Here is a 13,517-nt window from a genome sequence, read left to right as displayed (position 1 = left end):
TCAGGACTTACTGAGAGGGGGACAGCCATCACAGGACTGGCTTGCTAGGCCTATATAGTAGCTGAAAGCAGAGAAAAAGCTGGAGATCTTTAAAGATATAAACTGAATTAAGATGCCCTTTTGGTCCTGTCTAGGCTACAGACTGTCTATCTAATTATAATGTGTGTGTGAGGAGAATTGGATTTGTGGTAATTCCAGCAAATAATTATTGTATACAAGAGGTTTGATATCACAGGGTGGGGTTTTTTTGTCCCCCAAGTGAGTTTCCTTTGGTTGGGCTGGAGGGTAACGATACCTGCCACTAACTCAGGACCTGGTTTTAAATTATGTATGCCTCTGTTTTCAATATTTGCCTTGAAAAATAAACTGATCCAATTTTTGTTTTTTTCCAGGTTCAGGCAGCACAATCTGAGGCCAAGATAGTAGCTCAATATAATGAGCTTGTGGCTATAGCTAGAGAAGAGTTTCAGCGAGAGCTTGACAGTATCACCCCCGATGTACAGCCTGGCTGGAAGGGGCTAAGTAAGTCTCTGATTGCAGGGTTACTTTGTGCTTGTTACATGCCAGGCACTTTGGTTTGTAGTGTTTCTGTAACTAGGGCCACTGAATTGAATGTCCAACGTCCTGTTTTCCATGGCGTTTGGTTGGTTTGAAGTGAAAATTAGTTCACAATTAAAATAGGCTTAATTCTGGAAACTACCTGTGCTGTACTGGAAGTTTCAAAAAATGTAGCTCTTGTATGATAAACATCATATGGTTGTTTAAACAATCTCTTCCCTCCCCTGGTCTTCCAGGAAGAGAGCCAGCTCACTCCAGATCTGGATCAGATCTGTGTGGCTCACCGATCAAGTGTTTGTCTGGTTGACTCTCTGTGATTACAGCTGTTATAATACACCATTATTACAGAGTGATAAAGAACTCCCTGAATTTCTCTAGATCATCACTGAAATGATAGAGATACTGAAAGATAGAATTCATTGTTCATACCCTGCCTACCCCAGGATATGTTATTTCTAAATCAAATTGACACAGTAACTTACCTTGAACAATAGAGAATGCTGCACAGTGAATAGGCATCTTATGTTTTGTTTATTACTATTACTACTGCAATTCCTTGCCTGAGATCTGAAATCTCATGAGCTGCCTTGCCTTGTGCAGGATAAAAGGAGAACATCTTGGGTATTGTGATCGCTGCCCTTTTGAGGGAGGAAAGGGAATCTCCTGGTAGCTTCCATGCACTCAATTTCATACTGGTGTGACCTACTTAAGTATATACGGGACTGACGTGTTAGGGTCTGTGGCTCTTGCTTCCGCGTGGGAATTTGATTCTTAACCAAACTGCTGCTAAGAATTTAAAAATGTCAGACTAAAATTTCCAGTGTTGTGTTGCACTTTTCTACTTCAAACTTGTATTCCTTGCTTTGGCTAAACTTCAGCATTAATCTGTGGGTTTCCAAAGGTGATTTTAGTGGTTGGGATGTTTTGGGCTACATCTTGCCTGTAATATAGAGAGACTTTTACACTTGACATACTGTTCTTCCTAAATTCCTGAAGACTTGGACTCATGTTTAAGTCACTGGAGATAAGAAGCTCTTAGTTTTCTGTTTTAGTTTTGCATGACTGACTTGCTGTAGTGAATGTGCATTAAGTTTTCCAACCTCTCCTCTTTCTGTTGCAGAGATAACTGACTTAGGTGAGTTCCTAAAACTTGTTCTGGTCTTGTGAATGTCATCTCTTCTCTTTGTTCTTTTTTATGTTTGTGTGGTACATCACTTTACATTACAGGCAGTATCAACAGAGGGGTGAAATGTTGCATTCCTAAAACATTTCAGGTATGCTTTGGGATCCTTTACACTAGTTTTGCACGTCTAGCTTAAACCACAAACTCTTTGTCTAGCAGCGCTTCCCAGGTGAGTGTGATTGCTGGCTTGTGAAAGCCAGGTTTAAATTTTCTTTGTGAATTTAAGCTGGTCGATACTTGCTGCTGAGATTCCAATGAGAAACAGAAACTTTGACCAGTTCCAGTTAAGCTGTGTGATGGTGTTTGTCCTCAAGTAGGGCCGCCTCGCAGCAGTCCTGGCTTGAGGGAGGTGCTGGATACACCAGCTCCTGCTGGTGCCACTGAAATGTCTAGGTACTTCGTATGCTTGAAAAGCCATGTAGGGCCGCTCCGAGCTGGGTCACCAAAACCAGATTCATTTAATTTGAAGTTGGCTTGACTCTCCGAACTTAATCTTCACGATTAATTTTAGAAGTGTTGATTAACTCTGATTCTGAGGTTGATTATTATTTATTTTTTCCTTTTGATCAAAGAAACCTATTAAAACTGGAGTGCAGTAAAACCCCATTCTGTTTGTAACAGTGTTAAGTTCAACAGCTGAGCTTAGCGGTGCTGGTCACCTTCCGTGCTGGACACGAGCACCGTTGCACCGAGCCTTCCTGCACCCGTCCTTTCTCCAGCACTCGCCAGCAGGATGGCTGACAGACTGTTGAATTTCACTTGCTTTGGACCCTGCAGGAACGCTTTCCTGAGTAGTCCCTGGTTTTCCGTAGAGGCGATTTAGCTGGCAGCCAGTGCAAAATGAGCTGCAGCATTTTACAGAGCCTATGCCATTCTCAGGTCACCAAATCTACAAATGCTGCAGGCATAGCTTGCGTCCTCCTCCTCTGCCAGAAGAAAAGTAGCAGACTCGTTAGCAGACACAGATGTAGTTGTGACCCCTGCTGCTCTTGGAGTAGCCAAACCTGAAAGGTGTGAATTGGGGTAAGAAATCTGATTGTGAACAGTTGGCCTGGAGGACTGCTGAAGAGAGAATGTAATTCTGGCTGTCTCTCATAATGGCTTCAGCATTTTCAGGATCAAATTTCTGCACCCTTGTACCCAGCTGGAGGTATCGGTCAGCAGCGGGGTTTTACATATCCTGCTGCTCTGTGTGCTGTCGCAGGGGAAAGAAAATACGCAGAGGTGTGAAGACCAAAAAACAGAGTTGTCGAGAGTCTCCTCTAACTGAGTGTGACATGGATATGGGAGTGTAAATAATAGCTGTGAATCACTTCAAAGAAACTAAGATAATTTCTCTCCTAGATAGAAAGTACTTGCTTATAGATGTGGCTCAGAAAGTGGTATTGGGTGGGCATTAGCACAGGTCAAGGGCTTGAAGTGCTCGGAAACTTTCCGTAAAACATGCTCGCTGGTCAACCACGTGGAGCCTGAGAGTGCTGGGGTGGGAGGTGGGCAAGCACTGTGGTGGCAGTTTCCCTGCAGACCTTCCTAACGCCCTGTGTCTTCTTTAGCTGGCCAGTTATCAACAGACGACTTAAATTCTCTCATTGCACACGCCCACCGTCGCATTGACCAGTTAAACAAGGAGCTGGCGGAGCAGCGAGTGAGGGAACAGCAGCACATAGAGTTGGCCCTGGAGAAGCAGAAACTTGAAGATAAAAAAGCATTTGAGGCAGCCGTGGCCAAAGCACTGGAGCATCACAAAAGTGAGATTGAAACAGAACAGGAGAAGAAGGTAAAGTGGCATAATGCACCCATTTGGATATCTGGCTCAAAAAGGATGTAGAAGAGCTAGAGGAAGTGCTCAGAAGAGCAGCTGGGATGTTCTAAGTGATGGGAGACTTCGGATAGGGTGACCCCCAGGATAAGCGTGGAAAGGAGACACTGAGCAGGAAACTTCTGCAAAGTTAGAATGGTAAAGTCATACAGCGAAACAGGGAATGACTTTTTCACGTTCCTGTCTGCTGTTGGAGATGGGATTACTGGGTCAAAATAAATGACTGATCTGACCCAGCATGGCCATCTTAGGGCTATGTAGCCCCTCCGTCCTGCCTCCAGGAGGTATCTCCATGTCCTTCCACTGTGTGCTTTGCCAGTGGATTGGGATTTGGTTTCTTTCAAAAAGACTATGAAAACTCCTCAGAATTTTGATGCTGCTTTGGACATGAAGCAAGTGCAACTTGAAACATAGGAATTTGGGCACTGGAGATTTTATCTTTTGAGATGCCATATTGCAGGCAGATGCTTCTGCCAAATACTCCTGCTGTTTTCACGTGTGCCTCTGAAAATGAGATTAAACACTGGCCATTAGTTGGAAAATTTGCATTGACTTGTGCGAAACTAAGGGTTTCACCTATAGCCTGCTAGGTCAAAGCACTGCAGTGACAGGTATTAATTTAGAGCTCTTCTTTAAAGTTGCTTGAACTATCATCTTTGCATTTAATGGAAGGTTGGAAATGACACAATCGTTTTTAAAAAAAAAAATCAGAAAACCAAAAAACTGTTCAACCTAAATAAACCTGCACGCTCTAAAGTGGCTGTTTTATACATGATCAGGTAAAAGGGGTATTACCATTTTATTAAACTTGGACAGTATTACAGCTAAAGGTAAAATATGTTTTATTTGGAAGCTGGTTTATAAACACCAGTGTTTAGTTTGAAATGTTACTGTATTTTTCATATAATATTTTGATAACTGCACGAAGCGCCTAGTGAGTATAACCACCGGTTACAGGCATTGTGGACTATGAAGCTATTCTTTAATGTCTTTTGGAAAAGGCTCAGCTATAAAAATGGACCTTGGCAGCTTTTTAAGATGAAACATGGGCTCTGTCAATGCTACTTCTATAAAATGTACCCTGTGTAATCACTGATGGATTATATAATCATATCGCTTGTGACAAGCAGCTGAAAAATAGCAGTGTAATAACAACCACTCGTGTGTGTACAGGTTGAAGAAGTCCGAGAGGTGATGGAGAGCGAAATGAGGACCCAGCTCCGGCGGCAGGCTGCTGCCCACACTGATCATCTGAGAGACGTTCTTAAGATCCAGGAGCAAGAGCTAAAGGTGGAATTTGAGCAGGTAAGGGAGAAGAGTCCCTGAGGGAATTAGGCGGATATTTGAACCCTGGCAAAGCACGTGCTTTGCCATACGAGAGTCCTGAACCATCTTCCAGAAGACTGAAATGTGGGCTGGGGAGGGAAGCCTGCTCATCTTGAAGAGATGAAAAACAGTGCCTGAACACATAGGGGTTTTATTCTGACTTGTCTTAAAAGCTTTTGCTATAGGTGAGAATTTTGGTAATTACAAATGCAGTAACTGTTAAATTCACCCTAATAAGGCTTCTTACTGGTATATTGGATTTACTATATGCATTGTCCCTAACAAGAACAACAGATTTATCGAAACATATCTTAAAAATAAGGTAAATACAATTTATCAGACCAGAAACAGCTGTTTTGTATCTCGCTCTGTTTCAGAACTTATCGGAGAAACTCAGTGAACAAGAAATGCAATTCAGACGCCTTACTCAGGAACAGCTCGACAACTTCACGTTGGACATAAACACTGCCTACGCCAGGCTGAAAGGAATTGAGCAAGCAGTTGAGAGTGAGCACTGAAATCACATTTCTTTAAGGACTAAAGTCGCGATCCCCAAAGGCCCATTACCCAAACCCGGGTGCTTAAACCCAGGCTTAGGCACGTTGCTCCTGTGCCTGGGTTTGCCACACTGCTGAGCACCCAGCAAATCCCAGCTGCACGAGTCCAAAGCTGTCGTCTTGTTCTGATCCTAAATTGTGGCACAGACTTGCTTTCAGGTCAAATGCTGAGGGGGCAGCTGCTTTTGAAAGCAGGATGTTTAGAGGAATGGCTTTTGCTGCTTGTCTTTAAAACTGTGCCCCCAACTGAGAGTCCCTTTCTTGGCTTATTTTGCAGGTCACGCGGTAGCAGAAGAGGAAGCCAGAAAGGCCCACCAGCTGTGGCTCTCTGTTGAAGCACTCAAATATTGCATGAAAACAGCCTCTGGGGATAGTCCCACAGAACCACTGGAGAGCGCAGTGAAGGCCATCAAAGCCAGTTGCTCTGACAATGCGTTTACAGAAGCCTTAACAGCAGCTCTCCCTCAGGAGTCCCTGACGCGGGGAGTGTACAGCGAAGAGGCTCTCAGAGCACGTTTCTACACAGTCCAAAAACTGGCAAAAAGAGTGGCTATGATCGATGAAACGAGAAACAGCTTGTATCAATACTTCCTGTCTTACCTGCAGTCACTGCTTGTGTTTCACCCTCAACAGCTGAAGCCACCTGCTGAGCTCAGCCCTGACGACCTTGATACGTTTAAATTACTGTCTTACGCTTCGTATTGCATTGAACACGGAGATCTGGAGCTGGCAGCTAAATTTGTCAACCAGTTAAGAGGAGAGTCTAGGAGAGTGGCACATGACTGGCTGACCGAAGCTCGAATGACCCTAGAAACAAAACAAATTGTGGATATCTTGACAGCATATGCCAGTGCTGTGGGGTTAGGAACAACTCAAGCGCAGTAAGCTAGGATTGTAGGTTTGGAGGCAGTTCAGCAATCGTTTGTGCTGGAAAGAAATCCCATGATCTCCTAAGGTTTGCAAACCAAGCTGCTGGCAGGGGTTGGAAGCGTTAAATCAAAGCACGGGTACCGTCTTGTTTCCTTGCACGGTATTTAACTTCACCACCTGTTGTATTTGTATTGGTTTAGAGGTATCATGACAACCAACTTCAGGAAGCTTCTCTACAATTTCTGTAAGAATTTTGTTTCCCCATCTTACCAAGCGGGCTTGTGATCCAACCAAATTAATGTTTGTAACCTACCATTAATGATTTGCCACTTTGTCAGCTGAATAAAACAAGACTTCAACCACTTTCTCCTGTTGTTCAGTCTCCTATTTAAACAGTAAATACAGCTGGGCAGTACAACAACAGCCTTTCTCCATGACCTGAAGAAGTTAAAACTCATCTCTGTTGTACTCCTTTCAAGGAGCAAGAACTCATTGATGTGATCAATGTCTCCATTCATTAATTTGTACAGCTGTAAAAAAAAAAATCCATGTATGAGTACAGGTTTAAGTAGTCACACCTTAAGCTGGTGTTAAAGCACATATTCTGGTGGACTTCTACCCCTGCTTGTTTCTTCTTGTCAGAACTACTCTTCTGCAGTTTCAGAAGACCAGGTATTTCTATCTAGAAACCAATTTTGGTTCAACCATGAGAACTCGCATAAAGACCAAGTTCCTTCCTTCTCTTACCTTTCCCTTAATTCTTACAGATTGATCAAACGCACTTAGTACCCACTTGCTGAAGTGAGTAACAGGAGCTTGGTCTTCTTGCTGATCCAGTTTTAAATTGTTGCTGCACTAAAGCAAAGAGCGTATCTCTGAAAGCCCTTTATCTTTGATCTACCCCTGGAACAGGCGTGTTTGCTTTTGGAGCAAACGCTGCCTTCAAACAGCTTTACTGCCCATCTGCTCCTGTACTGCAAGGAACACTTGACTTTTAGCCTTTCAGCTGTAGTTTGTTCTACCTGTAGCAGCTGTTGCTTCCCAAACTCATTACTGAATTATCCTTAAGCTGCTTCCCCCAGCAGCATGCTCTTGTCCTGCAGCATCATGCACATCAAGGTTTTATTTTTCACAGAGAGAATCATCTGTTAACTACTTTTCACTAGAATATGGTTTAATCCTCACACGAACAAGTCCTTCTTTGCCTGTTTAAAATAACTACCTCAAAAAAACCTTCAAGCTTCCCCAGCTGAGCACAGCAGCACAATGCTGCGTGGGCCAGTGAACTGCAAGGCACGGAACGGAACAGCGCAGTCATCTGTCTTCCCAGCCAGTCACCTCATCAGCTTTATTGCTGTATTCTGCATGAACTTTACTTTCTCACAGAGCAGCAGCACCACTTTGTAATCAACAGCCATGTTTAATGTCAGCTGTTTATTAGATGCAGTCTCCCAGCTGTACAAATTGTAGCTTTTTGACATCTACAGTCTAAAACCTGTCCTACAACACCAAAAAGCATGAGGAGTAACACCACAGGTGATGAGTATTGCATTACTTATAGTGTTTACATACAGAGTAAGCTTTGTATTTAAGTAGTTCATGAAAGTTAGCTGGAAACGAATTAAGTACAGTACAGGTTTATGTTGCAGAAGGCCCAACAGGAGTCTTGCTCAAGCTGTCAAAGCCTTGTACCTGCTGAGCCTCCACGAAGCAGCACTCCTCTCGCTGCAGCCCTCCAGTACCTCAGCCAAGCTGTTCAAGCAGGCCACAGCTGCCTGGCAGGAGCCAGCTCGTGCAGGTAGTGGTGTGGAAGAGACTGTGTTGGTGTAGCCCATGCTGTGTTTGAAGGTTCCAAGAACGTTAAACAGGACGGCTTCTAGCTTGCTCCAACGAGGACAATGTACTCTTGGCAAGCAGGTCCCCCCCAGAAGCCGTCCCTTCAGTAATTTCACTTCTCATGGAAGCCTCCTGGCATCAAGGCAGTGGTTGCTCCCAGTTTTCCCGACAGGAAGGCAAGAGGGACAGCTAGTCACGGTCACTATCGCTGTCACTGTCACTATCGCTGCTGTCGCTGTCTGACTTGATACTCTCCAATGTCTTCCTGCAGATGTAAAACAGTCCAGTAATCAGTCACCTGTTGTGACTTTTGCATGAAAAGAGATATCCAAAACACAGGATAAACCCCCTCCAAGGAGAACATTATAGGCTGTCTGATGCCCGTTATCCTCAAAGGACAGGGCCACCCAGCGTTTGGTGGAAGCACACCCACCTCCTTTTGGAAAGGTAGACTACTTCAGTTACCCAGAAAGCGGCGGGCCAACTGTCAAGGGTGCTGGACTTCTATTTATTCATTCCCTTGTACCAGACCGCTGGCTCCAAACTGTGATCCTCAAGGCTAAGCCCATCATCTGACCTTGGCTGCATCAGCTCAGCAACGAACAGTGGTGGCTAGCAAGATGCACTGAAGATTGACCATGAGCCTCAGAACCTGTGAGCCTCAGAACCTGCGCAGGGCCATTCTGTACCACCTCCCTGCTTTTACTAGCCTGCAATCAGTGTCTTTTAGGTGGCCAGACCCAGCTAGGAAAAGATTCTGGGAAAGAAAGGTGATAGCAGATCTGAGCGGTGGATAAGGCCCATCATAGAAAGTTCCCTTCCCCCTAGGTGGGATGGATACAGCATGGGATCAAAAACTGGCCATTTTGGGGGTGTGAATTGACCAGAGTCAACGCAAAGGCACATCATTCTGAAGCCAGTTCTCTGCTGCCTTGGCAGAGAAGCCTTTCCGCAGGAATCACCCCTCCAACACCCTACCTACTATATTCCTTCAGCAGTAACATGAAGTACTCAACTTACTTCTGCTTCTCAGAGAGTTCAAATTCCTTCTCCGTTCTGCTCTTAAGCCTTTGAGATGAAGGAAGACCAAGGGATGCTGCCAGCTTTACCAGCTTAATTGCCTCATCTGGGCAATTGGTTTGTTTAGCACAGTTCAAGAACTCATCCATCACCTGATCACTGCAAAAGCAAAGGCAAAGAGTGATTGTTCACGGGGCCCCAGCTGAGGTGGCCATTAACTTACAGCAGGTGCTTTAGAGAGGGAGAGGAGGTGACAGATTTTCACATCACTCAACCAGCCCAACTCTGCTCCTGCCAGGAGTTTTACCTCAGCCTTCAGCCTGTACCATGTGGTGCATTTGGGAACTCCTATCCTACCAGAAAGCAACACTTGCACAAAAACACAGGGCAGCAGCTCACTGCTCAGGATAAGGACCCCACCTTAGCAGCAGCCTAAATAACCTTCCCCTCTTTACAGTCCCCAAATCAGGCCCTCACCCTCTTTTACATGGCTGGCAGAGGTACAGGAATAGTATAAAAGCACTTTGAATCAAAGGCAGGCATCTGACTGCTGTCTGTGGGCACTGGGAGCCGCTGACAGCTGGCTCTGCTCTGCCAGCTCCATTTCATGTCGAAGTGCTGGCTCTGCTCCTTCCCCACCTGCGACAGCTGCTGGGGACACCTCTCTTGCCTTCAGGCAGGGAAAGAAGTGAGTGTTTGCAGCTGGTGCTGCAGGGAGCTTGGCAGAGAAAGGAAGGAAGGGGACAGTTCAACCAGAAGAGCCTCTGATCCCTTTGGTAACAGCAGGGAAACGACTTACTTTCCCTTCACATTCATAACTCATGGCATCCACAAACCATTAGCTACACCACGATTTCAGAAGGAGAATTCTTCTCCTTTCCCTATTGCCCAAATTGAGACAGGGGCTCTGACGTGGCACAGAGTACCACACACCCTCACTGGTGCAGGCAGCCACAGAGAACATCGTGCATCTCAGTGAAACGCCCATCTCCAACATCAGATCTAAGATGTTCATTTCCGCAAGCACCAAGCAGTTGTTTAGGTTTTTTTGGTTTTTTAAAAATGCATTACTATTCCTTAGAACTTGTTTTCTACTTCAAAAAGAATTTTGTTGTCCAAAATCCTGAGAAAAGCTAACTGTTGTAACCTAACAGGATACCATGTAAAATTTAGGACTTGACTTGATAAACTTGTCTTCAGAAGTCCAGACACCTCTGAAGCACCTATGCTCGGTTAATAGCATATTAGAATTTTTTTGAGCACGCAGAAAATGAGATGTTCTCAAGAGTCCTGCTTAGACTGATTTCTAATGCCAAGTGGCACTGTTCTCCATGTCCCAGAGGTTCATTCAATGAAATCTCGAGGATCACCCACTTAAACTCCACGCCTTTGCATTTTCAACATTTTTTCAGACATATTCTTGATGTTGGAACATATCAGCTGGATAAACAAACACCCGTGCTCAGAGGGACAGACACACACACTCACGCTTCGGAAGTAACTATAAGATATGGACCGCTATTGTCAGTTGTAATAGAAATGCAAAATCTCAGCCAAAGGGGAGACTCAGTACCCGAGGTCAGAACCTAAAAGTACTCACGTGGGAATCCTATTGATTTGCTGGAAATGCTCCATCGTATTCCTGTTCAAAAGAAAACAAAAAAATAATTTAAAAAATCCACCACAAAACACAGGAACACACAGATATTAAATCTCTTGGATAAGCCCCCGTTGAAATATAGGCAAGCTCAATTTCATGAAGTGATCTTCCCCACAGATCCAAAACAGATCCCATGCCATATTCTCGCAGATGCAATGTGTACCAGCTAACATCAGTGATTAGTTTAACACAAAATATCTTAACTAGCGCAGAAAGAATAGGAAGTGTAGCTGGTGGCAAGTTTACTTTAAAATATTACACATTTTTAGAAGGGTACTTGCCACTTCTTTGTTTCAAATGAATCAGTGCAAGGAGAACATCTGTATTTAACAGAAAATAGCTCAGAACCTTAAATTGGAGGCTAGATATTTTAACCAGCACTTCAAGTTGAGAGCATGTAGGACAGTGAATTCTAGCTACTAGAGAGTTCTAAAAATATTCTCTTTAGAGTTTTAATTAGGGTTAATTCTAATTAAAAGTTTAATTAAAGTCTAATTAATCTCTTTAGCAGTTTGAATTCCAAAGAGTTCTAAAAATTTGAAAATGGGAAGCTGTAGGAAATCAGCAATGCTTAGTGAAGTGATAATCAAACCCTACCTTGCCATAAGCAGCTGTACAATGCTCTAAGCCAGTTGCTACGTTAACTTCTAAACCATTTTTACGATAGACAACTGTAACTTGGTGCCGAGAATGAACAATAAAATTAAGAAAAAACCCCATCACATTCCCAGTAGGATTTATCCCCTCCCTTTGCACTAGCATTCCAAGGCAATCAGTCGTTAGCTTTAGATTTTTGCGATTAAGCCTTGAGTTACAGTGTCAGCAAGCCAAGAGCTCACGACAGCCACACACGTACCAAGCGTCCTGGGTTCTCCCAGCCCTGGAAAACAACAGAGCGAGATGGCTCAGCGCGCTGCCTGTCCATTCTAACGGGGCCTGCTCCCTCCCAGTTTGCTCACAGACAGCTTTGATGTCTTCAGCACACTTGGCAAACGCCAGCTGAATCTGTGAAAAGATCGCGCTATTAATCCCAAAACCTCTAGAATTAACATACCCTTTTCAGTGCAATTCCTCCTACAGATCCTAGAGGTCTGCCCCCTATGTGATTTAAATTTGTGAATTAACAGGGGTTACTCCTGGCAGAAAAATCTCTCACTTCTGTCAGGACAATTGTCCCCACTAGGCAAGCTCCACGATGGCTTCGCAGGGACAGCTGTACTTGGAGACCTCTGCAGTACCCATGAGCCTTTAACCCTCCTCAGCTTGAGAAGCCAGTTACTGCAATGACATCTTTGGCAAAAATGCCTGAATTCTGCCCATGTGCTTCCCCGAGATGTGCCTGGCTGGGCTGGATTACTCTTCCAAATCCTGGTAAGGGTAACTCTTCTGTGTTAATTTGAGGTTTCTCTATAGGTTGAAGACAATCCGAAGGGCTTAGCAGGTCTAGATAAGCTCACATAGATTTGGAAATTTGTAATGGCATATGCACTGGAACTGGACTTCTAAGACCGACCAGGGACAATAATACAGCACTTAAATACAGTCTGTATGCTGCACACAGAAATGGGGAGACATCTCTACTCTTTTCACTGAGCTTCTGTACTGGTTTTGGCAGGGATAGAGCTAAATTTCTTCACAGTAGCTAGAATGGGGCTCTGTTTTGGATTTGTGCTGGAAACAGTGTTGATAACACAGGGATGTTTTCATTACTGCTGAGCAGTGCTTACACACAGTCAAGGCCTTTTCTGCTCCTCACCCCACCCCACCAGCGAGGAGGCTGGGGGTGCACAAGGACTTGGGAGGGGACACGGCTGGGACAGCTGACCCCAACTGACCAATGGGGTATTCCATATAACATATGATGTCATGCTTAGCATATAAAGCTGGGGGAAGAAGAAGGAAGGGGGGGATGTTCGGAGTGATGGTGTTTGTCTTCCCAAGTAACTGTTACGCGTGATGGAGCCCTCCTTTCCTGGAGACGGCTGAACACCTGCCTGCCGATGGGAAGTGGTGAATGAATTCCTTGTTTTGCTTTGCTAGTGTGTGTGGCTTTTGCTTTACTGATTAAACTGTCTTTATCTCAACCCACGAGTTTTCTCACTTTTACTCTTCTGATTCTCTCTCCTCAATCTCACCGGGGGCGAGTGAGCGTGCGGCTGAGTGGTGCTTAGCCTGTTTACCAGGGTTAAACTACGACAGCTTCCTTACCTCATCAGGGTGCTGCTCCCTGCTCATCAAAGACAAGACCTCTTCCAACAGCTCTTGCCTCCTATTAAACCCCAGCTGTTTCATATCTGTTTAGAGAAAGGCAGTAGTTAGTAGGTGTGACCGGTACCCCCTGCTCCCAACTCCTGGTAATATGGTCAGCATAACTAATGCCATTTTATAAGGCAAACAGCCATTCTCTGTGATCAAGTGGGTCACATATGAGTTCCCTTTCCCATCATTATCAGGCCCTGAAGGTACTGTGCACCAAGTACATGAACCAAACAGATTTCTTCTTCCCCTCCCTGCTGGCATCAAGATTGCTGGGCTTCAGGCTGACTACTCCCCTCGTTAACGGCCTTCAAGGTCCCAGGCACCCGGCCAACCCAGCAGTGGTGATCACCCCATCACAGAACAGGGAAGGTAACAGCACAGAGCGCTGTCTATAAAATCAAGCAGGTACAAGTCCTAAGCAGGCACTTG

At 44.7% G+C, this 13,517-nt stretch overlaps 2 protein-coding genes across 2 annotated transcripts in view; one reads left to right on the top strand and one right to left on the bottom strand.

The window, feature by feature from the left end:
- IMMT (inner membrane protein, mitochondrial) overlaps window positions 1–6,678 on the top strand; it is a gene marked incomplete at its 5' end in the record, with an annotated part of 17,491 nt that extends 10,813 nt beyond the window's left edge. Inside the window, 6 exons of the mRNA XM_009576466.1 lie at window positions 393–522; window positions 1,679–1,693; window positions 3,295–3,518; window positions 4,734–4,865; window positions 5,264–5,393; window positions 5,721–6,678. Coding sequence (XP_009574761.1) covers window positions 393–522; window positions 1,679–1,693; window positions 3,295–3,518; window positions 4,734–4,865; window positions 5,264–5,393; window positions 5,721–6,328 — 1,239 coding nt within the window. The remainder of the gene's footprint in view (window positions 1–392; window positions 523–1,678; window positions 1,694–3,294; window positions 3,519–4,733; window positions 4,866–5,263; window positions 5,394–5,720) is intronic.
- Window positions 6,679–8,338: 1,660 nt separating this feature from the next.
- PTCD3 (pentatricopeptide repeat domain 3) overlaps window positions 8,339–13,517 on the bottom strand; it is a gene marked incomplete at its 5' end in the record, with an annotated part of 21,109 nt that continues 15,930 nt past the window's right edge. Inside the window, 5 exons of the mRNA XM_009576465.1 lie at window positions 8,339–8,414; window positions 9,170–9,328; window positions 10,770–10,811; window positions 11,686–11,834; window positions 13,038–13,123. Of these exons, the coding sequence (XP_009574760.1) occupies window positions 8,339–8,414; window positions 9,170–9,328; window positions 10,770–10,811; window positions 11,686–11,834; window positions 13,038–13,123 (512 nt within the window). The remainder of the gene's footprint in view (window positions 8,415–9,169; window positions 9,329–10,769; window positions 10,812–11,685; window positions 11,835–13,037; window positions 13,124–13,517) is intronic.

This window comes from Fulmarus glacialis, unplaced genomic scaffold, assembly GCF_000690835.1.
Source record: "Fulmarus glacialis isolate BGI_N327 unplaced genomic scaffold, ASM69083v1 scaffold2084, whole genome shotgun sequence".
Lineage (NCBI taxonomy): Eukaryota > Metazoa > Chordata > Aves > Procellariiformes > Procellariidae > Fulmarus > Fulmarus glacialis.
Note: the sequence above shows the minus strand (reverse complement) of the source record. Positions and strands in the feature narration are given on the sequence as shown.